We start from the raw sequence: 24287 nt of genomic DNA on the forward strand, positions 1-24287 counted from the left end.
CTGAGGACATTATACTAAGTGAAGCAAGCCAGTCACAGAAGTACAAGTCCTGTATGAGTCCACCTGCGTGAGGAATCTGAGGAACTAGTTGAACACATATAGAGTAGAATGGTGGTTACCAGGAGCTGGGAGGAAGAGGAAATGTGGAGTTGCTATTCAGCAGATATAAAATTTCAATTAAGCAAATGATTAAGTTTCAGGGTTCTGCACATTGTACTTACAGTTAACGCTACCGTATTGTGCACTTAAAAGTCAGTTAAGGGGCTTGAGCTCAAGTTAAATGTTCTTATGATAATTTTTTTCTTTTTGGCCATACCTGCACAGTGTGCAGGACTTCCCTGGCCAGGGATGGAACCCATGGCCCCTGTGGTAGAAGGGTGGAGTCTTAACCACTGGACCATCAGAGAAGTCCCCTTTTCCCAGTTATTGTCTGATCCTCCATGGGACAAGAACTATAACAATACCCAGGCTTGGGCCATGTTCCTACCCCAGTTGGAAGCAGGAGCTGTGAGATACATTAACAAGAAAAGGTTCTGGGGATAGATTTCCAGAAATATGAATTTGATTCATGCCATCACCTGGGCTTGATTACAGAACTTCCACAGGACTGAGGAAACAGAGACTTTTGGAAAACCTTGTGCCCACTGGGACCCAGGAGAAAGGAGCAGTGATCCCACAAGACACTGAGCCAGATTTGCCTGTAAGTGCTCTGGAGTCTCCAGCAGAGGTGTGGGTTGACACTGACCTGCCGTGGGATCGGGGCACTGGCAGCAGCAGTTTTGGGACGCTGGCATGCTGACAAAAGTCCTCTTGGAGGAGGTGATCTTTACCCCCACCATAGAGCCAAGCAGTGAGTTGTAATTTTGGAGTCCTTGCAGGAGAAAATGAGCGCACGTCCTTCGACTCTGCCAGACAAGACTTTTTAGAACTAACACCCAAAAAAGATGTCCTTTTCATTATAGGGGACTGGAATGCAAAAGTAGGAAGTCAAGAGATACCTGGAGTAACAGGCAAATTTGGCCTTGGAGTACAGAATGAAGCAGGGCAAAGGGTAACAGTTTTGCCAAGAGACCGCACTAGTCAAAGCAAACACCCTCTTCCAGCAACACAAGAGAAGACTCTACACATGGACGTCACCAGATGATCAATACTGAAATCAGATTGATTATATTTTTTGCAGCCAAAGATGGAGAAGCTCTATACAGTCAGCAAAAACAAGACCAGAAGCTGACTGTGGCTCAGATCATGAACTCCTTATTGCCAAATTCAGACATAAATTGAAGAAAGTGAGGAAAGCCACTAGACCATTCAGGTATGACCTAAATCAAATCCCTTACAATTATACAGTGGAAGTGACAAATAGATTCAAAGGATTAGATCTGATAGACAGAGTGCCTGAAGAGCTATGGACAGAGGTTAGTGACATTGTACAGGAGACAGTGATCAAGACCATCCCCAAGAAAAAGAAATGCAAAAAGGCAAAATGGTTGTCTGAGGAGGCCTTACAAATAGCTGAGAAAAGAAAAGACGCAAAAGGCAAAGAAGAAAATGAAAGACATACCCATTTGAATGCAAAGTTCCAAACAATAGCAAGGAGAGATAAGAAAGCCTTCCTCAGTGATCAATGCAAAGAAATAGAGGAAAACAATAGAATGGGAAAGGCTAGAGATCTCTTCAAGAAAATTAGAGATACCAAGGGAACAACTCATGCAAAGATGGGCACAATAAAGGACAGAAATGGTATGGACCTAACAGAAACAGAAGATATTAAGAAGAGGTGGCAAGCATACACAGAACTGTACAAAAAAGATCTTCACGACCCAGATAATCACGATGGTGTGATCACTCATCTAGAGCCGGACATCCTGGAATGCGAAGTCAAGTGGGCCTTAAGAAGCATCACTATGAACAAAGCTAGTGGAGGTGATGGAATTCCAGCTGATCTATTTCAAATCCTAAAAGACCATGCTGTTAAAGAGCTGAACTCAACAAGCCAGCAAATTTGGAAACCTTGCAGTGGCCACAGGACTGGAAAAGGTCAGTTTCCATTCCAATCCCAAAGAAGGGCAATGCCAAAGAATGTTCAAATCACACACAACTACTCATTTCACACGCTAGTAAAGTAAGCTCAAAATTCTCCAAGCCAGGCTTCAACAGTATGTGAACCATGAACTTCTAGATATTCAAGCTGGTTTTAGAAAAGGTAGAGGAACCAGAGATCAAATTGTCAACATCTGTTGGATCATCAAAAAGCAAGAGAGTTCCAGAAAAACATCTACTTCTGCTTTATTGACTATTCCAAAGCCTTTGACTGTGTGGATCATAGCAAACAGTGGAAAATTCTTAAAGAGATGGGAATAGCAGACTACCTGACCTGCCTCCCAAGATATCTGTATGCAGGTACAGTGGGCCTTAAGAAGCATCACTACGAACAAAGCTAGTGGAGGTGATGGAATTCCAGCTGATCTATTTCAAATCCTAAAAGACCATGCTGTTAAAGTGCTGTACTCAATATGCCAGCAAATTTGGAAACCTCACAGTGGCCACAAGAAGAAACAGTTAGAACTGGATATAGAACAACAGACTGGTTCCAAATCGGGAAAGGAGTATGTCAAGGCTGTATATTGTCACCCTGCTTATTTAACTTATATGCAGAGTACATCATGAGAAATGCTGGGCTGGATGAATCACAAGTTAGAATCAAGACTGCTGGGAGAAATATCAATAACCTCAGATATGCAGATGACATCACCCTTATGGCAGAAAGTGAAGAACTAAAAAGCCTCTTGATGAAAGTAAAAGAGAAGAGTGAAAAAGTTGGCTTAAAACTCAACATTCAGGAAATTAAGATCATGGCATCCGGTCCTATCACTTCATGGTAAATAGATGGGGAAACAATGGAAACAGTGTCAGACTTTATTTTCTTGGGCTCCAAAATCACTGCAGATGTTGACTGCAGCCATGAAATTAAAAGACACTTGCTCCTTGGAAGAAAAGCTATGAAAAACCTAGACAGCGTATTAAAAAGCAGAGACATTACTTTGCCAGCAAAGGTCTGTCTAGTCAAAGCTATGGTTTGTTTCAGTAGTCATGTATGGATGTGAGAGTTGGACTATAAAGAAAGCTGAGTGTCGAAGAATTGATGCTTTTGAACTGTGGTGCTGGAGAAGACTCTGACAGTCCCTTGGACTGCAAGGAGATCCAACCAGTCCATCCTAAAGGAAATCAGTCTTGAATATTCATTGGAAGGATTGATGCTGAAGCTGAAATTCCAATACTTTGGCCACCTGATGTGAAGAACTGACTCCTTGGAAAAGACCCTGATGCTGGGAAAGATTGAAGGCAGGAGGATAAGGGGACAACAGAGGATGAGATGGTTGGATGGAATCACTGACTTGATGCACATGAATTTGAGCAAACTCAGGGAGTTGGTGATGGACAGGGAAACCTGGCAAGCAGCAGTCCATGGGGTCGCAAAGAGTCGGACACAACTGAGCAATTGAACTGAACTGAACCAAACTAGAGCCAAGAGCCTACTGTAGAGACTGCAGATTCTAGGACTGGACTGCCTCAGGCCAAATTACAAGGAGGAAGTACAACCCCACCTATCAGCAGAAAGTTGGATAAAAGATTTACTGAAGATGGCCCTGCCCACCAAAGCAAGACCCAGTTTTCCCCTCAGCCAGTCCTTCCCATTAGGAAGCTTTCACAAGCCTCTTATCCTTATCCATCAGAGGGCAGACAGAATGAAAGCCAGAATCACAGAAAACTAACTAAAATGATCACATGGATCACAACCTTGTGTAACTCAATGAAACTATGAGCCTTGTCATGTAGGGCCACCCAAGATGGAGGAGTCATGGTGGAGAGTTCTAACAAAATGTGGTCCACTGGAGAAGGGAATGGCAAACCACTTCAGCGTTCTTGCCTTGAGAATCCCTTGAACAGTATGAAGAAGCCAAAAGATACAACACTGAAAGGTGAACACCACCCCCACCCCCCAGGTCGGTAGGTGTCCAGTATGCTGCTGGAGAAGAGCAGAGAAATAGCTCTAGAAGGGAGGAAGAGGCTGAGCCAAAAAGTGGACATGATGTCCAGTTGTGGATGTGTCTGGTGGTGAAAGTAAAGTCTGATGCTGTAAAGAACAGTATTGCATAAGAACCTGGAATATTAATTAGGTCCATGAATCAAGGTAAATTGGAGTGGTCAAACGGGATGGCAAGAATGAACATCAACATTTTAGGAATCAGTGAACTAAAATGGTTGGGAATGGGTGAATTTAATTCAGATGACCATTATATCTACTACTGAGGCCAAGAATCCCTTAGAAGAAATGGAGTAGCCCTCATAGTCAACAAAAGAGTCCAACATGCAGTACTTCGGTGCAATCTCAAAAACGAAAGAACGATCTTGTTTTGTTTCTAAGGGAAACCATTCAACATCACAGTAATTCAAGTCTATGCCCCAACCACTAATGCTGAAGAAGCTGAAGTTGAACGATTCTATGAAGACCTACAAGATCTTCTAGAACTAACACCAAAAAAAGATGTCCTTTTCATCGTAGGGGACTGAAATGAAAAAGTAGGAAGTTGAGAAATACCTAGAGTAACAGGCAAGTTTGGCCATGGAGTAAAAAATGAAGCAGGGCAAACGCTAATAGAGTTTTGCCAAGAGAACGCACTGGTCATAGCAAACACCCTCTTCCAACAATACAAGAAACAAATCTATATACGTGGACATCACCAGATGGTCAATACTGAAATCAGACTGATTATATTCTTTGCAGCTGAAGATGGAGAAGCTCTATATACTCAGCAAAAACAAGACCTGAAACTGACTGTGGCTCAGATCATGAGCTCCTTATTGCAAAATTCAGACTTAAAGTGAAGAAAGTAGGGAAAACCATTAGGTCATTCAGATAGGACCTAAATCAAATCCCTTATGATAAAACAGTGGGAGTGAAGAATAGATTCAAAGAATCAGATCTGATAGAGTGTCTGAAGAACTATGGACAAAGGTTTGTAACACTGTACAGGAGGTAGTACATCCCTAAGAAAAAGAAATGCAAAATGATTGTCTCAGGAGGTCTTACAAATAGCTGAGAAAAGAAGTGAAAGGCAAAAGAGAAAAGGAAAGATATACTCATCTGAATGCAGAGTTCCAAAAAAAATAGCAAGAAGACATAAGAAAGTCTTCTAAGTGAACAATGCAAAGAAATAGAGGAAAACAGTAGAACAGGAAAGACTAGAGATTTCTTCAAGAAAATCAGAGATACCAAGGGAATATTTCATGCAAAGATGGACACAATAAAGGACAGAAATGGTACGGACCTAAAAGAAACAGAAGATCTTAAGAAGAGGTTCTTGGGCTTCCCTTGTGGCTCAGCTGGTAAAGAATCCGCCTGCAATGTGGGAGAACTGGGTTCGATCCCTGGGTTGGGAAGATCCCCTGGAGAAAGGAAAGGCTACCCACTCCAGTATTCTGGCCTGGAGAATTCCGTGGACAGTCCATAGGGTCGCAGACAGTTGGACACGCCTGAGCAACTTTCACTCACTATATACAAAAAAGGTCTTAATGACCTGGATAACGATAATGGTGTGATCACTCACCTAGAATCAGGTATCCTGGAGTGTGAAGTCAAGTGGGCCCTTAGGAAGCATTACTACAAGCAAAACTAGTGGAGGAGATGGAATTCCAGCTGAGCTATTTCAAATCCTAAAAGATGATGCAGTTAAAGTGCTGCATTCTATATGGCAGCAAATTTGGAAAACTCAGCAGTAGCCACAGTACTGGAAAAGGTCAGTTTTCATCCAATCCCAAAGAAGGGCAGTGCCAAAGAATGTTCAGACTACCACACAATTATGCTCATTTCACATGCTAGCAAGGCAATGCTCAAAATCCTGTACGTGAATCAAGAACTTCCAAATATACAAGCTGAGTTTAGAAAAGGCAGAAGAACCAGAGATCAAACTTTCAATATCTGCTGGATCATAGAAAAAAGCAAGGGAATTTCATAAATTCCCTTTTATTCCCATAAAACATCTACTTGTCCTTCATTGACTATGCTAAAGCCTTTGACTGTGTGGATCACAACAAACCATGGAAAATTCTGCAAGAAATGGGACTAGCAGGCCTCCTTACCTGTCTCCTGAGAAACTTATATGTGGGTCAAGAAGGAATAGTTAAATTGGACATGAAACAATGGACTGGTTCAAAATTGGGAAAGGAGTATGTCAAGGCTGTATATTGTCAACTCGCTTATTTAACTTATATACAGAGTGAGTAAAAATGAACGTTGGTCAGTCGTGTCTGACTCTTTGCGACCCCATGGACTATACAGTCCATGGAGTTTCTCCAGGCTAGAATACTGGAGTGGGTAGCCCTTCCTTTCTTCAGGGGATCTTCCCAACCCAGGAATGGAACCCAGGTCTCCCTCATTGCTGGCAGATTCTTTACTGTCTGAGCCACAAGGGAAGCCCAAGAATACTGAAGTGGGTAGCCTATCCCTTCTCCAGCATATCTTTCCAACCCAGGAATCGAACCGGGGTCTCCTGCATTGCAGGTGGATTCTTTACCAGCTGAGCTAGCAGGGAAACCCAATATGCAGAGTTCATCATGCAAAATGCCGGGCTGGATGAAGCACAAGCTGTAATCAAGATTGCTGGGAGAAATATCAATATGCAGATGACACCACCCTAATGGCAGAAATTGAAGAGGAACTAAAGAGCCTCTTGATACAGGTGAAAGAGGAGAGTGAAAGAGCTGGCTTAAAACTCAGCTTTGAAAAAACAAAGATCTTGGCATCCATTCCCATCACTTCATGGCAAATAGATGGGGAAACAATGCAAACAGTGACAGACTTTATTTTCTTGGGCTCCAAAATCACTGCAGACATAGACCGCAGCCATGAAATTAAAAGACACTTGCTTCTTGGAAGAAAAGCTATGACAAACTTGAAAAGTGAAAGTGAAGTTGCTCAGTCATGTCCGACTCTTTGCGACCCCATGGACTGTAGCCTACCAGGCTCCTCGGTCCATGGGATTTTTCCAGGCATGAATACTGGAGTGGGTTGCCATTTCCTTCTCCAGCGGATCTTCCCAACCCAGGGATTGAACCCGGGTCTCCCACATTGTAGGCAGATACTTTACTGTCTGAGCCACTGATCTATGACAAACCTAGACCACTATTAAAAAGCAGAGACATCACTTTGGCAACAAAGATCCATCCATATAGTCAAAGCTATGGTTTTCCTGGTAGTCATGTACTGATGTGAGAGTTGGACCATGAAGAAGGCTGAGCACCGAAGAATTGATGCTTTTGAACTGTGATGCTGGAGAAGATTCTTGAGAGTCTCTTGGACAGTAAGGAGATCAAACAGTAAGACAGTGAATTCTAGAGGAAATCAACTCCACATATTCATTGAAAGGACTGATGCTGAAGCTGAAGCTCCAATACTTTGGCCACCTGATGTGAAGAGCCAACTCACTGGAAAAGACCCAGATGCTGGGAAAGATTGAGGGCAGGAGTAGAGGGTGATAGAGGATGGCATCATTGACTCTATGGACATGAGTTTGAGCAAACTCAGGGAGACAGTGAAGGACAGGGAAGCCTGGTGTGCTTCAGTCCATGGGGTTGCAAAGAGTCGGACACTACTGAGCGACTGAACAGCAACAACAATCACCTGGGCTGCATCCATCTGGGAATAGCATTTCAAATCAAAGTTTTATTTTTCTTTACAGAAGTGACCTATTTTCCTATAAAAAGATAGGAAGAAACCTGTCTTTATTTTGGAAAAGAAAATAAATTTAGAAATGTATTAGTTTATTTTTTCAACAATTATTTGTTGAATTCCTACTGTGTGCCAGGCACTATGCCAAGCTCTACTAAAGTGGTTCCTAAAGTATGGACTGTAGGCCTTTTGGGGTCCTTAAGACCATTTAGTGGGTAACAGAATAAAAAATATTTTGTAATTTACATTATTTATAGTAATACTAAGATGCTATTACCTTTTTTATTATAATTAAAATTTTTTATTGACGTATAGTTGTTTTACAGTGTTGTGTTAGTTTCAACTGTACAGCAAAGTGAATCAATTATACATATACCCACTTTTTTTTAGATTCTTTTCCTAATATAGTTCATTACAGAGTACTGAGCAGAGTTCCCTGTGCTCTATGGTTCAGTTCAGTTCAGTCGCTCAGTCGTGTCCGACTCTTTGCGACCCCATGAATTGCAGCGCTCCAGGCCTCCCTGTCCCTGTGCTCTACAGCAGATTCTTATTAGTTACCTATTTTATATATCGTCCTGTGTGTATGAGGGTTTCCCAGGGGGCGCTAGCGGTAAAGAACCCGCCTGCAGATGGAGGAGACCTAAGAAGGGAGGGTTCCATCCCTGGGTTGGGAAGATGCCCTGGAGGAGGGCACAGCAACCCACTCCAGTATTCTTGCCTGGAGAATCCCATGGACAGAGGAGCCTGGCGGGCTACAGTCCCAGGGTAAGAGAGAGTCAGACAAGACAGCAGTGACATAGCACACCCCCAGTGTGTAGACGGGCTCCCCTGGTAGTGCTCGTAGTAAAGAATCTGCCTGCCAAGCAGAAGACGCAGGTTCAATCTCTGGGTCAGGAAGACCCCCTGGAGTAAGCAATGGCTTACCCATTCCAGTATTCTTACCTGGGAAATACCATGGACAAAGGAGCCTAGCAGGTTATATAGCCCATGGGATTACAAAGAGTCAGACATGACTGAGCACACACACATACACACACTCACAGTGTGTATATGTCAGTCCCAAGTCATTCCAATTTTAGTACACGTGCTGCTGAAGCAAGCACTAGTTACCTTTTAAACTCTTTTGATATTTGTGCTGATGAATGAAACTGCTGGTGCCTTGGTGCTCATCAAGTCAGTGGCATCCAGCTGTACTAGGAGCCAATGGATTCTTCATGCCACTAACTCAGAGCTAAAAAAAAATCCACTTTCACTTAAGAAAATCTCTACTGAAGCAGTAAAAATTACTGTTCATAAATTTCAGCCCATGAGTACTCATCTTCTTCAGACTCTATGTGATGAATGTGGATCACACAGAACAATTCCGCACTGACCAGGTATGCCAGCTATCTCCAGGTAAAGCGCAGGGCAGTGTTTGAGTTGTGAGCTGAACTAGCTGCTATTTCTCATAGAACATCATTTTCACTTGGAAGAAAGGCCTTACACATAAAACTGTGGTTATTTTAGACTTAGGTATTTAACAGACATTTTCTGAAAAATGAGCCAAATGAACCTATCATTTCAAGAAAAACAACTGACAGTATGAGTTGTCAAAGATAAAATTCAGAGTTTCACATTAAACATTGAAATCTGGGGAAAACTTGTATCTAGCACCATGAGCTTGTCAGTTTCTCTCAATATTTAAAGACTTTTCTGATGATATCAGGGATGATACTAAAGAATTTGACTTTTGATATTGTATAATAGCATTTGGAAACTCTGTGTAAGAGAAAGCCCCCCTTGGTGGTGCAGGCTTGGAGGATAAGATTAGTCACTCTTGCAAGAAAGGCATAAAACACCATCTAGATCCTTCTTACCTACTCTCTAATGGAACAAAGCCCCTTAGCTGCCACAGGGAAGAAGGGAAGGACCACTGAGAAAGGCCTACCTCTGAGGCCCAAGGACATAGGAGATACTGAGTAACAAGCAACAACTTATTTTATTTATTTATTTATGCTAACATATCATGGGTTTATTATCATTATATTTAAATGAATTAATAAACATATATTTAGGTTCTCAGTTTTGATTTACTCTAACTATCATTGATAAAACTGACATAAACAATGTATCTTTGGTGTCATCAATAATTTTTATTTATTTATTTTTATTAAATAACATCAGTGTATTTATTGATTTGGCCATATTGGGTCTTAGTGTGGCATGTGGGAGAAGGCAATGGCAACCCACTCCAGTACTCTTGCCCGGAAAATCCCATGGACAGAGGGGCCTGGTGGGCTGCAGTCCATGGGGTTGCTAGGAGTTGGACATGACTGAACGACTTCACTTTATTTTTTCACTTTCATGCATTGGAGAAGGAAATGGCAACCCACTCCAGTGTTCTTGCCTGGAGAATCCCAGGGACGGGGAGCCTGGTGGGCTGCCGTCTATGGGGTCGCACAGAGTCGGACACGACTGACGCGACTTAGCAGGAGCAGTAGCAGTGGCACATGGGATTTTTGTTGTAGTGTGTGGGCTCTCTAGTTGTGGCTCATAGGCTCCAGAGTGCTGGTTCAATGGTTGTGGCATGCAGGCTTAGTTGCCTAAACACGTGGGATCTTAGTTCCTTGACCAGGGATAGAACCCATGTCCCTCACATTGGAAGGCAGATTCTTTTTGTTTTTTTTTAATCTTTTAAGATCCATTTTATTAAGAACATTTAAAATTTGAACTTAAGTTATAGATTAAGTTATATGTATACATATTTGAAACAAAGATGAATTTTTTTATGATAAAAGGTACAATTCACAAGGAAGAGAGATGTCATAAGATGTCATTAGACACCTAACGACAAAGAAACAAAGATAAATAAAGCAAAAACCAGAATAAATATAGGGAAAATAAAAATATATATAATCATAGTGAGACATGTTAATTTTTCTCTGAGAATATCTTATCAAGTGCAGAAAAAATAAGAATAGGAGAATCTTGAATGATATCATTAATAATTTAAATATAATCGATTATATTTATGTTAATCTTATATCCTACTCAAATATATTTAAAATTTTGTATCTCGTACATTATTACATTTTCATAGGACATTTAGAAAAACTAGCAAAAAGATAAACATTACTAAATTTCAAAAAGTGGAATTCTTTTTTTTTAGCCTATATTATTATTTTTTAAAAGGCCCCTCTTGAGTCTGATTCAGTAAATCTGAAATGGGACCTCGCGTCAATGTGGTTTGTTTTTTTTGACCACGCCGCGTGACATGCAGGACCTTAGTTCCCTAACCGGGGGTGGAACCCATGCCCCCTGCTGTGGGAGCACAGAGTCCTAACCACTGGACCACTAGGGAATTCCTGTCAATAATTTTTTTTTAAATCTATTTTATTGAAGCATAGCTCACTTACAATGTTTCAGCACAGCAAGATGATTCAGTTATACAAATACACATATATTATTTTTGAAACTTTTTCATCTTAAGTTCTTTCAAGATACTGACTATAGTTCCCAATGCTATACAGCAAACCTTTGTTGCTTATTGTATACCTATTTTTAAATTAGAAATCAGCATTCTATTCACACTAAGTCAAACAAGTGGAATCAAAATGCCCTAATTTTGTTAGTTAGGCAAAAATTCATGTTTTCTAAAATATATATATATTATGCATGTATATATGTATACAAAAGGTTTTCTACTACACTTGATAAAGCCTTGAGAAAGAACATCAAAAAAAAAAAAAAAAGGAAGAGATGAAGAAATCGGAGAACATAAACTAAATGAAATGGTAGCAATGAATATGAAATATAAAAAGTGAAACTAGGCAAAAGATCATCATATAGTCCAATTGTTTTTAAATATGACTGCTCATTAGAGACACATCTCTGGAGCTCTGGAGAAAAAAGCAATACTTGAACACTTGTATTTTTCAAGAAAATTTCAAGATAGTTCTGATATGCATCTGAATTTTAAAAAGTGATTACAGATTTTTCTGTTGGATCCTAGTTTTGGTGATATAGAGTTCTATTATTTTTCTGTTGACCAATCATGATACAATGGTATTAAGTGAGTAATACGACCAGTGTTCTTGCCTGGAGAATCCCAGGGATGGGGGAGCCTGGTGGGCTGCCATCTATGGGGTCATACAGAGTCGGACACGACTGAAGCGACTTAGCAGCAGCAGCAGCAGCAGTTACCTAATCACAAGAGTTAAAGATGTTTGTCAGTTTTCACAATCAATAGCCAGACCAAAAAAAAAGGTAATTACAATCACAAGCCATAATGGGAACATGATTAACTTAACAATATAAAATAATCACATGCAATTTCAGGGGGGGTCAAGCAGAGTGACGTGTTAAGCGGCAGTGCATACATGAATATGCTTTCATCCACCCAGCCAGTTTATGTCTTTTGGTTGGTGTATTAAATCCACTTACATTTAAGGTAATTATTGATATGTATGATCCTGTTCAGTTCAGTTGCTCAGTCGTGTTCGACTCTTTGCGAACCCATGGACTGCAGTATGCCAGGATTCCCTGTCTGTCACCAACTCCTGGAGCTTGTTCAAATTCATGTGTGTTGAGTCGGTGATGCCATTCAACCATCTTATCCTCTATCACTCCCTTCTCTTCCTGCCTTTAATCTTTCCTAGCATTAGGGTCTTTTCCAAAGAGTCGTCTCTTGGCATCAGGTGGCTGAAATATTGGAGTTTCAGCATCAGTATCAGTCCTTCCAATGAATATTCAGGACTGATTTCCTTTAGGATTAACTGGTTGGATCTCCTTGCAGTCCAAGGGACTCTCAAGAGTTTTCTTCAACACCGCAGTTCAAAAGCATCAATTCTTTGGCATTCAGCTTTTTTATGGTCCAACTTTCATGTCCATGCATGACTACTGGAAAAACTATAGCTTTGACTAGATAGACTTTTGTTGGTAAAACGATGTCTCTGCTTTTTAATATGCTCTCTATGTTGTTCATAGCTTTTCTTTCAAAGAGCAAGCATCTTTTAATTTCATGGCTGCAGTGACCATCTGCAGTGATTTTGGAGACCAGGAAAATAAAATCTATTTCTACTGTGTCCCCATCTATTCGCCATTAAGTGATGAGGCCAGATGCCACGATCTTCATTTTCTTAATGTTGAGTTTTAAGCCGGCTTTTTCACTCCCGTCTGTCACTTTTATCAAGAGGCTCTTTAGTTCCTCTTGGCTTTCTGCCATAAGAGTTCTGTCATCTCCATATCTGAGGTTATTGATATTTCCCCCTACGGTCTTAATTCCAGCTTGTGCTTCATCCAGTCCAGCATTTTGCATGATGTACTCTGCGTATAAGTTAAATAAGCAAGGTGACAATATACAGCTTTGACATACTACTTTCCCAATTTGGGACCACTGATCCTATTACTATTTCCCATTGATCTTATTACTGTTTTCTTAATTGCTTCAGGTTTACTTTCCGTAGGTCTTTTTCTTCTTCTGTGTTTCCTGCCTAGAGAAGTTCTTTTAGCATTTGTTGTAACGCTGGTTTGGTGGTGTTGAATTGTCTTAACTTTTGCTTGTCTGGAAAACTTTTTATTTTTCCTTCAAATCTGAAGGAGAGTCTTGCTGGGTAGAGTATTCTTGGTTGTAGGTTCTTCCTTTCATCACTTTAGATATATCATGCCATTCCCTTCTGCTTGTAGAGTTTCTGTTGAGAAATCAGCTGATAGCCTTATGGGAGTTCCCTTGTATGTTATTTGTCATTTTTCCCTTGTTGCTTTTAATAATTTATCTCTGTCTTTAATTGTTGTTAGTTTGATTACTATGTGTCTTGGTGTGTTCCTCCTTGGATTTATCCTGCCTGTGATTCTCTGTGCTTCCTGAACTTGGTTGACTATTTCCTTTCCCATGTTCCTGAAACTTTTTGCTATTATCTCTTCAAATATTTTCTCAGGTCCTTTCTCTCTCTCTTCTCCTCTGGGACCCATATAATGTGAATGTTGGTGCTTTTAATGTTGTCCCAGAGGTCTTTTAGGCTGTCTTCATTTCTTTTCATTCTTTTTTCTATATTCTGTTCTGTGGCAGTGATTTCCACCATTCTGTTCTCCAGGTCAGAATTTATCCATTCTTCTGCCTCAGTTATTCTGCTATTGATTTCCTCTAGTGTATTATTCATCTCTGTTCATTTATTCTTTAGTTTTTCTAGGTCTTTGGTAAACATTTCTTGCATCTTCTCAATCTTTACCTCCATTTTTTCCTGAGATCCTGGATTGTCTTCACTATCATTTTTCTGAGTTCTTTTTTTGGAGGGTTGCCTATCTCCACTTTATTTAGTTGTTTTTCTGGGATTTTATCTTGTCCCTTCATCTGGGACATAACTTTCTGCTTTATCATCATGATTAACTTTCTGTAATATGGTTTTTGTTTTAGCTGCTGTGAGACTGTGCTTCTTGCTTCTTCTGTCTGCCCTCTAATGGGTGAGGCTAAGAGGATTATGTAAGCTTCTTGATGGGAGGGACTGGAAAAACTGGGTCTTGCTCTGATGGGCAAGGTCTTGCTCAGTAAAACTTTAATCTAATTATCTGCTGATTGGTGTGGTTGCACTCTCTCCCTGGTAGTTGTTTAGCCTGAGGCAACCCAGCCCTGGGGTCTACAGGCTCTATGGTTAATGGCAAACTCCAAGAGGATATATGCCAAGGGGGATCTTCCAGTGCCCTGGTCCCTGTGGTGAGCCCCTGTTGACCCACACTGTCACAGCAGGCCCTCCAACACCAGCAGGGAGTTTTGGTTCAGGCTCCTATGGGGACACTGCTCCTTTCTGGATCTTGGTGCATGCAAAATTTTGTTTGTGCCCTCTGAGACTGGAGTCTCTGTTTCCCCCAATCCTCTGGAAGTCCCATAATCAAGTCCTGCTGGCCTTTAAGGCCAGATTCCCCGGGGATTCCCAGTCCTTTTGTTGGATTCCAGGCTAAGAAGCCAGACATGGGGTTTAGAACCTTCACAACAGTGGGAAAACTTCTTTGGTATTATTGTTCTCCAGTCTGTGGGTCACCCACCTGGTGGGTATGGGATTTGATTTTATCGATTATGCCCCTCTTATCACCTTGCTGCAGCTTCTTCTTTGTCTTTGGACATGGGGTATCTTTTTTTGGTGGGTTCCAGCATCTTCCTGTTAATGGTTGTTCAACAGCTAGTTGCAATTTTGGTGCTTTTCACAGGAGGAGATGGGCACATGTCCTTCGACTCTGCCGTCTTGAACAGGAAACTCTTGTCAATAATTTTTAAGCATGCAAAGGATCTGAGGCTAAAATATTTGAGAATGCTGCTCAATGAAAAAAGAGATGAATGAAGCAAAGAATTAGAAACAACTTACATATTCATCAACGTTAACTTCATTACCGTCAATAGCAGCAGCAGCAGTTTGAGCAGCGCCATCCACATACTGAATCATGAAAAATTCTGCTGTGCCAAGGACTGTCCTAAGTTCTTCGCATGCATCATCTCATTTAATCCTCACAATAGCTGTATAAGGTGAGTACAATGACTATCACCCCATTTTCCGTATTGGAAAACTGAGGCTCAGAAGAGGTTTAGAAACTTTCCCAAGGTCCCAAGCTAGTAAGGAATAGATCCCAAGGCATCACTTAGAGTGATCTGATCTTAGAGTGGAATATGGGTACCCTTTGGGGTTGAAGGTAATACAAGCTTCCACTCATATAGTCATTCTTTAGTAAACGCTGGCATCAGTATGTGCCTTTTACTGTCAGAGCCTTAAATAAGCCTAAGTTGCTTTGGATAAAACATTTCAGATGAAACATGTACACAAGCACACACATGCCTTCCAAATGGCATATTTGGAGAGCCTTATTTCTCTGGAAAATAAAGCACCCTTTGGGCCAAGCTTCCTTCTCAGCAACCTCCCAGTCCCACCAGAACTAAAGGCCATCAGACACTAACATCTACTGCTGTGGTTCATTCTTAGATCCTCTGTCTATTATGGAGTGGGTTTCTAGGAGGAGCTGACCAGAGCTGACAGAATGCTAATGAGAGCCTAGGGTTCTTGTGACAACCGCCCAATTGCAGCTCTATTAAGTACAGTACTGACCATGAGAGACCCAGCCAGAGGAAGCAGAGCCCCAGAAAGAACTATGCCTGGCCTACGAATTAGGGTATTGCTAACTACAGGTGTTTTCCTGCAGGATGTCAACACCTGCTTGAGGCCCAGGGATCTTCAATCCTTCCAGACACAGGAGACAGATCTGGTCAATAAACGGTCTCCTTTGGTGACCCAGCAGGTGATATGGCTCCCAGGGGCTGCCCACAGCTCTGACCTGGTGCCTTGATGCTGCGTCTTCCATGTTACTGCCTGCCTCTTGCTGTCTCAGGCCAGCTCTGTGTGTGCCTCATTCCTGCTCTTCACCCTGCTCAGCACAGGGAGTCTCAGTGTAGAAAATACAGCGGTTCTGCCAAAGTCACTCTGCACCTGGAAAAGTGTCTGCACAGGCTGGCCTGACCTCCACCTAAAGCTTTTCAAAGCACAGCAAGAGAGACCGTTTTGGGCGTGTCACTGGTAGGCAGTTTTTGGTTTTGTTTTGCTTAATAACTAGTATTTCAACAATAATGTTTCCTTCCTTTTTTTTTCTTTTGCTCTTTCTTTTTAAACATAGAATATCTAAAAACCCCACTTCTAATATATGCTTCTGAGAAAACACACGGCTGTTCTAGAAGCTCCTGTGTCCTCACGCCTTTCCATCCCTACCCCCACCCCAGGTATCCACTCCTGAATTGTGTGTCTCTCATGAAGATGACTCTTTTGAACTTTACCCTGGATATAAAAGGATCTCATTAGTTTTGACTGTTTTTGATATCTATAAAAATAAGTCTATGACTTATTTTCTTTATTGTACAGCATGAATACTTTTTTTTAATCCTAGAGGTTACATGTTTATTTTACTGTGGTATTAGATAAAAATATAACTAGCACATAGGTTCATGATTTCATGGATATTGTTGCTAAATTAAACCTTTACATTAAAAATGAGATGATTTAAATAGAAATATCAAGTAAATATTAGTACAAGTGGCAAGCACATATGGCAAAAAATGATCAAATTGGAATATAAATGAATAAGGCTCAGAAAACACCATTTTAAATAAAAACAGATAACATCTACAATTGCTCTGGACTTATGGGATAGTTCTGCCCTGGAGGGGTCCTTTATGGGTCTGGGCACCTGTCTCAAGCCCTTTCTGGGCACAAGGAGAAGGTGATTGGGTCCAGCCTCAGCCCCAGCTTGCTTCAGGCCACTTTCAGCCAGCCGACTTGGCGGCCTCTTGCCCTGCAGCCCCTGCCCTTGCCTTGCAAGGGCCCCTGCTTGCCTTTGCAGCCCCTTTTAATCCAGGTGACTTCTGAGTCTCTGCCCTCCTGCTCCACTCATGCTCAGGTGGGAGTTGCACTCATAGCCTTGTTTGCTGCCTCTCTTCACATCCACACTCTTTGCCAAGTAACTGCAGTGTCTTCTCACTCTGACCCGGGCAGGTCATGATATCTCTGTGGGCCAACAGAATGAGGCTAATGTGCTGGTGTGCCAGCCTAAGCCTCAAGAGACCCTGTGTGCGGCGTGTCTCTGCTTTCTCTTAAGAGAAGGGCAAAGTTGGCTGGTCCAAGGAGGAAGATGTGAGACAGACACAAGTGGAACAGAGCTGACTCAGCCGAGGTGCTCCAGCCAAGCACAGCCTAAAGCAGATCCCCAGCTCACACACAAACTCAGGAAGAAGAGACCTTCTTAGGCTTTGGAGCCATCAAGCTTTGGGGTGGTGTGTTACCCAGCAATAGCTAACTGACACATGGATAAGAAGCACCTGGCTCCCATCCCTGTTCTGTGGCTCTGTTCTACCCAGACCTAGACCAGGAAGTGCTTATATGAGTGGAATTAAGCATTTCCAAACTTTCACAAATGTGTTCCCTGGTTGTGTGTGTGTGTGTACTCATTTAGTCAATCATGCCAGACTCTCTGTGATCCCATGGACTGTAGCCCACCAGGCTCCTCTCTCCATGGAATTTTCCAGGCAAAAATGCTGAAGCAGGTTGCCATTTTCTACCCCAGGGCTCTTCCCGACACAGGGATTGAAACTGCATTGGTGGGTGGATTCTTTACCATTGCACCACCTTGGAATTGTACCCTGGTTGGGCCAGTAATAGTAGCCTACCGGCACTGGGGAGAAGGAGAAGATAGGGCAATTTTTGCTCTGTTCAGGGGGCAAGAGGTGGCTCTCCTTCACAAACTCAGAGGACCCTCATCATCTACTTCTCAGCAGACAGTCCTGTGAGCTGGGACTGGAGCCAAAGCAGGGAGAAGTTAGGCATGTATTCTATCCCAGCTGTGTCCTTTGAGGCCTGGTGTTGTGCCCCTGCCACACAGAGAATTGGAATCTTCGTGCCTGCCAGACTCTAGGCCTCTGTCTGTGTCATAGGTAGATGCTCTTTCCAGATTCCTTCCAACTGACCCTCCGGCTCTTTTCCAGGCTCTCTGGAGATCACCCCTGTTGTTAGCATGGCCTTCCTTCCAAGCACGTCGCGCTCAGGAGAGAGTGGCAGCTGGCACAGTGGTGAGGTGAGTCTTGCCCCTGCTGTAGCTTTTTCTCTGTTAGCATATGGGCTTTACCATAGTCCTGCTTCCACCAGAGTTTGGGGTCTTGAAGACTCATCTTCTGTAATGGCTTATTAGCTGCTCCACAATCAAAGGCATAGCGATTTTCAAGGTCAGGAGCTCCTTAACATTGTTTCCCGTACTAGCTATGTATGCTGCTGGGGATTTTTGCCATTTTACAGTCACCAGCCTTCCATTCTGTGGACCTTTATTTCCTTCTGGTGAATTTCTTACCTCCCACTGTGGGGACTAAAAGGGCCAGGCCCTTCCTCCACCAACCTTAGGACAGCCAGGGGTTGGGCACCTGTCCCTAATCAGACTCTGTTCTGAGACTGTGCAGAACAATGCAGGCCCTGAGAATGCAGGGTGCTTGAAGCCAGGCTGTGTTCCCCTTCCTCAGTCTTCAGAGTTCCCACACAGTCTGTCCTCAAGTTCCTGGCCTCACCCAAGCCCTCTCCAATGGAGTCCTCTTGCTCAGAGAGACAGAGAGAGAGGCTACCTCCAGTTCTTGTAGCTACAAGGCATACTTAAAGAATAAATTTTTGGTAAATAATTATTCCTGTGTATAAGTCCTGTTTTTGTTTCCACTTGAATTGTACGTACCTGTGGGCAGTACCTGCTTCCTCCTGAGCCCAGAGCTTGGTGTGGCTTAATGGCAAGAAAGGGGCTTTGGAGCCAGAGGGCTTGAGCATGAGGCTCAGCCCAGCGCTCACCCACTGTGGGGCTTGGTTTCATCATGTGGCATCTTTAGTCTGGACTCTGCATTTGTAAAGTGGGTGTGATGCTTAGAATGGTTACCCTCCTTCCAGGCTTCAGGGCCTATGTGAGGGTCCCATGAGTTACCTGGGAACCAGTCTGAAGGGACCTTATCTCCTTCATATTCAGCAAACAGAAGCCAATACCACCCTGCTCCCAAGGAGGAGACACACAGGCAGACAGGTGATTGTACAGGTTGGCTGTACAGGCATGCAACAGAGGCAGGTACACAGGAGTTCAGAAGGGCCTCACACTTGGTTTATGCTCTGTTCTCACCATCTTGAAATTCTCAACAATTTTGAACAAGGGGTCCTGCACTTTCATTTTCCACTGGGCCTGAGAATTATTTAGTTATTAAAATACTGTGATTTTAATCACATACTCTGATTAAAATACTGTGTGAATTGAGAGCACATACAGCATGAGTCCATTTGTATGAAGTGTGAAAACAGGTGACGCTAATCTAAAGGGTAGAAGCAGGGGTGGCAGTTATGGGGGCTGAGTGAGGAGGGAGCGGGGTGGGAGACAGTGAACAGAAAAGGCCTTGGAAGGCTTCAGTGGGTCCAAGAATGTTCTGTTTCTTGCTTTGGAAGCTGGTTATGCAGGTGTGCTCACTTGGTGAAAATTCATCTAGCTCGGCACAGGATCTGTGCACATTTCTGTATGTGTGTTACACTTCAGTACAAAGTTAAGAGAAAATGTGTGGAAGGACATGCAGGTAGTAAAAGGAAGTACAAGGTACTTAGGATGCTCAGAAAAGGCTTCCTAGAGGTAGGATCTGAAGAAAGTCCTGAAGAAGCAAGAGGTAGAGGCTGGGGTGGGGTGAGGGGGGCTGTTCCTGCAGCAGAAAGGCAGGCCTGTCAGCCTGGGGATGATCAGAGGCACAGCTCAGGAGAGCATGGGCTCTGCCTGGGAGCTGGACATGAAGTAGGCAAGAGACACAAAGGGTGTTCTGTACACATCTTTGCACGCCTGCTGAGGCCTTGGATTCTGCTCTGGGCAGTAAAAAGCCATGAAAGATGCTGAGTTCAAGACTTCAAGACTCCAGTTGCAGTGTGGAGGGCAGACTAGGGCGGAAATGGGAAGTGGGGAGACACTGGCCTTCTCAAGGTTATGGGACTTTCCTAAGTGAGTAGTGAAAGGAGTTTGGGCTGGTGGAATGTAGAAAAGGAAATGAATTCAAGACAGCTTTTTCAAATGTTACATTGGGTGATTTTACCTTATGACCACAAATTCTTTGACATTTATCCCACCAAAAAATAGACTCTAATTCCCCCATCTCTTGAATATGGGCTGGCTTTAGTGACTTGCTTGTGATGAATAAAACGTGGGTGAAGTGATGCTATGTGACTACTAAGGCTAGATTAGAAAAGGTGGTACTGCTTCCAGTTGGCTCTCCCTTGGTACCCAGCCACCATGCTGTAAGGAAATCTAGGCGACAGAAGAGCTCACATATACGTGTTCTGGCTGACCACTCTTCTGAGGTCTCAGGCGACAGCTAACCTCAAGTCTAGAGTTGTCCATGAAGAGGTTTTCAAGATGACTGCAATTGCATGAGATTCTGAGGACTCCCTGTCAACCTCCAGAACCGTGATTTGTGCCATTAAGTTTGGGTGGTTTGTCGGCACCAAGAAAATAGCACCCTTCACTATTAAGAAGACTTTTCAGAAGAGCTTAAAAAATTCCCAACATCCAGGCTAGATCCAAGCTTTAATATTCTTCTGAGCCCCAACATGTAGTCAGGGTTGAGAAGCACTACTGTAAACCAACCCTAAGGCTTGAGCTGGGTTAATTCCACGCATTGCCCCTCATTCCCCCTCTTTCCCTTACACAACTCCTTTTGTCCTTGTCACTGGTTTCCATCTTCAGTTCCTGGTAGATAAAAGTGATCCATTTAAGCAACAGGAACTTTAAAATCAGTGCTTTAGTCCTTGATGCATGAGATGTTTATTTTTAAAGCAGCAAAGGAGAATGGATATGCAAGGGAAGCAGGGAAGGTCCCAGGGGTAGGAGTGTGAATAAGGTTGCTAGATAAAATACAGGAGGACAAGGTAATTTGAATTTCAGATAAACAATGAAGATTTTTAAGTATGATCCAAATATTACATGCATGCATGAGATGCTCCAATTATTATATAGACATACTAAAAATTATATATTGTTTATCTGAAATTCAAATTTAACCATGTTTCCATGTTTTTATTTGCTAAATCTGGCAACCCTAGGTGTGAAGCCAGGTTAAGGTATATTTAGGCCTCAATCGGAGAAGGCAATGGCAACCCACTTCAGTACTCTTGCCTGGAAACTCCCATGAACAGAGGAGCCTGGTAGGCTGCAGTCCATGGAATCGCGGAGAGTCAGACATGACTGAGCGACTTCACTTTCACTTTTCACTTTCATGCATTGGAGAAGGAAATGGCAACCCACTCTAGCGTTCTTCCCTGGGGAATCCCAAGGATGGGGGAGCCTGGTAGGCTGCCATCTACGGGGTCGCACAGAGTCGGACACAACTGAAGCGACTTAGCAGCAGCAGCAGCAGCAGCAGGCCTCAATAGAGGAGGGACATCTATAGACTCCTGAGTCCTCCAATGCCACGGTAAAAAGCACTCAGAAATCTCCAGATCACTCCCCTTGTTGGGGAAAAGTGAAGCTCCAAGACAGGAAGTAATAAATCCAAAACAGGCAGCTCTGAATTTGCACAATATTATGTTAACTAAACCCATGCAAATATTTATTGTTTTGTTGCAATAAATATTTGCATGCAGGTTTCTGTGATGACATAAATTTTCAGATCAGTTGGGTAATGCCTGGGAAAGCAATTGCTGGGTAGAGGGGCTTCCCTAGGGGCTCAGATCGTAAAGAATCTGACTGCAATATAGGAGCCCCGGTTCAATCTCTGGGCTGGGAAGATTCCCTAGAAAAGGGAATGGCTACCCACTCCAGTATTCCTTCCTGGAGAATTCCATGGACAGAGGAGCCTAGCAGGCTACAGTCCATGGGGTCTCAAAGAGTCAGACACCACTGAGAGATTAACTAACACACACACACACACACACACACACACACACACACGGTAAGTCTAAGTTACCTTGTGCAAAATCAAAAAACTGTCTTCCAAACTGGCTGTTACCATTTTATATTCCTATGTAATGGAAGAGAGTTCCTGTTGCTCCATATACTAGTCAGAAATTGGCATCATCTGTTTGCTGGATTGTAGCAGTTCTAGTAGATGTGTAACAGTAACTCATTGTTATTTTAATTTGCATTTACCTATGATAAATGATGCTGAACATTTTTTACATGCTTATTTGATATCTACGTATCTTCTTTGATGAAGTGTCTATTCATATCTTTTGACTTTTTTTTAAAAAAATTGGGTTGTCTGTATTCTCTGTTAAACTTTGAGTTCTTTCTTTTTCTGCATACGAGTCCTTTATCAGGTATGTTATTTGAAAATATTTTCTCCCAATCTGTGGGTTATTTTTCACATTCTTTTAGCAATATATTTTGCAGAGCAAATGTTTTCAATTTATCTATTTTGCCAAACGCAAGGTCATGAAGATTTTCTCTTATATTTCCTTCTAGAAGTTTTATAGTTTTGTATTTTACATTTCAAATTGCCAACATCTGTTGGATCATAGAAAAAGCAAGAGAGTTCCAGAAAAACATCTACTTCTGCTCTATTGATTATGCCAAAGCCTTTGACTGTGTGGATCACAAAACTGGAAAATTCTTCAAGAGATGAGAATACCAGACCATCTTACCTGCCTCCTGAGAAATCTGTATGCAGGTCAAGAAGCAACAGTTAGAACTGAACATGGGACAATGGGCTGGTTCTAAATTGGGAAAGGAGTACGTCAAGGATATATATTGTCACCCTGCTTATTTAACTTCTATGCAGAGTACATCGTGTGAAATGCTGGGCTGTATGAAGCACAGAATTTTGATTCTAGATGCTGGAATTAAGATTGCTAGGAGAAATATAAAAAAACCTCAGCTACACAGATGACACTACTCTTATGGCAGAAAGTGAAGAGGAAGTAAAGAACCTCTTGATGAAAGTGAAAGAGGCGAGTGCAAAAGTTGACTTAAAACTCAGCATTCAAAAAACTAAGATCATGGCATCACATTCCATCCCTTCATGGCAAATAGATGGGGAAATGATGGAAACACTGAGAGACTTTATTTTTTGGGGCTCCAAAATCACTGCAGATGGTGACTGCAGCCATGAAATTAAAAGACGCTTGTTCTTTGGAAGAAAAGCTATGACCAACCTAGACGGTGTATTAAAAAGCAGAGACATTACTTTGCTGACAAATGTCTGTCTAGTCAAAGCTATAGTTTTTCCAGTAGTTATGTATGGATGTGAGAGTTGGACTATAAAGAAAGCTGAGCACTGAAGAATTGATGCTTTTGAACTATGGTGTTGGAGAAGACTCTGAGAGTCCCTTGGACTGCAAGGAGATCAAACCAGTCAACCGAAAGGAAATCAGTCCTGTATATTCATTGGAAGGAGTGATGCTGAAGCTGAAACTCCAATACTTTGGCCACCTGATGTGAAGAATTGACTCCTTGGAAAAGACTCTGATGCTGGGAAAGATGGAAGGCAGTAGGAGAAGGGGATGACAGAGGACGAGATGGTTGGATGGCATCATTGACTTGATGGACATGGGTTTGGGTGGACTCCGGGAGTTGGTGATGGACAGGGAGGCCTGGCATGCTGCGGTTCATGGGGTCGCAAAGAGTCGGACACGACTGAGCGACTGAACTGAACTCAACTGAAACAGAAACTCTATAGCCATTAAGCAATAACTCCTATCTCTCCTTCCCCTCCAGCCCTTAGTAACCGCCAATCTACTTTCTATCTCTATTGATTTACCTATTTTATTTTAGACATTTCATATAAGGGAAATAATATACTATCTGAACTATCGGGTCTGGCATATTTCACTTGTCTATAATTTCATATTTCAGTTTTCATAATTTTATATTCATCTTACAATACTTTTAAGGTTCATTAATGTTGTAGCATGTATCAGAAGTTCCTCCTTAAGGCTGAGTAGCATTCATATACATATATACACATACACTATATATATATATATATATATATACACCACATTTTATTTATTCATTCATCACTAATGGAATTATGAATATTTTTATCTTTTGGCTACTGTGGGTAATGCTA

At 42.2% G+C, this 24287-nt stretch overlaps 1 protein-coding gene across 1 annotated transcript in view; it reads left to right on the top strand.

The window, feature by feature from the left end:
• The first annotated feature begins 18229 nt into the window (after nt 1-18229).
• Nucleotides 18230-24287, top strand: part of URI1 (URI1 prefoldin like chaperone) — a 75332-nt gene continuing 69274 nt past the window's right edge. Inside the window, exon 1 of the mRNA XM_061387859.1 lies at nt 18230-18304. Coding sequence (XP_061243843.1) covers nt 18245-18304 — 60 coding nt within the window. The 5' untranslated portion in view covers nt 18230-18244. The remainder of the gene's footprint in view (nt 18305-24287) is intronic.

The sequence above is a fragment of the Bos javanicus genome, chromosome 18 (assembly GCF_032452875.1).
Source record: "Bos javanicus breed banteng chromosome 18, ARS-OSU_banteng_1.0, whole genome shotgun sequence".
NCBI lineage: Eukaryota > Metazoa > Chordata > Mammalia > Artiodactyla > Bovidae > Bos > Bos javanicus.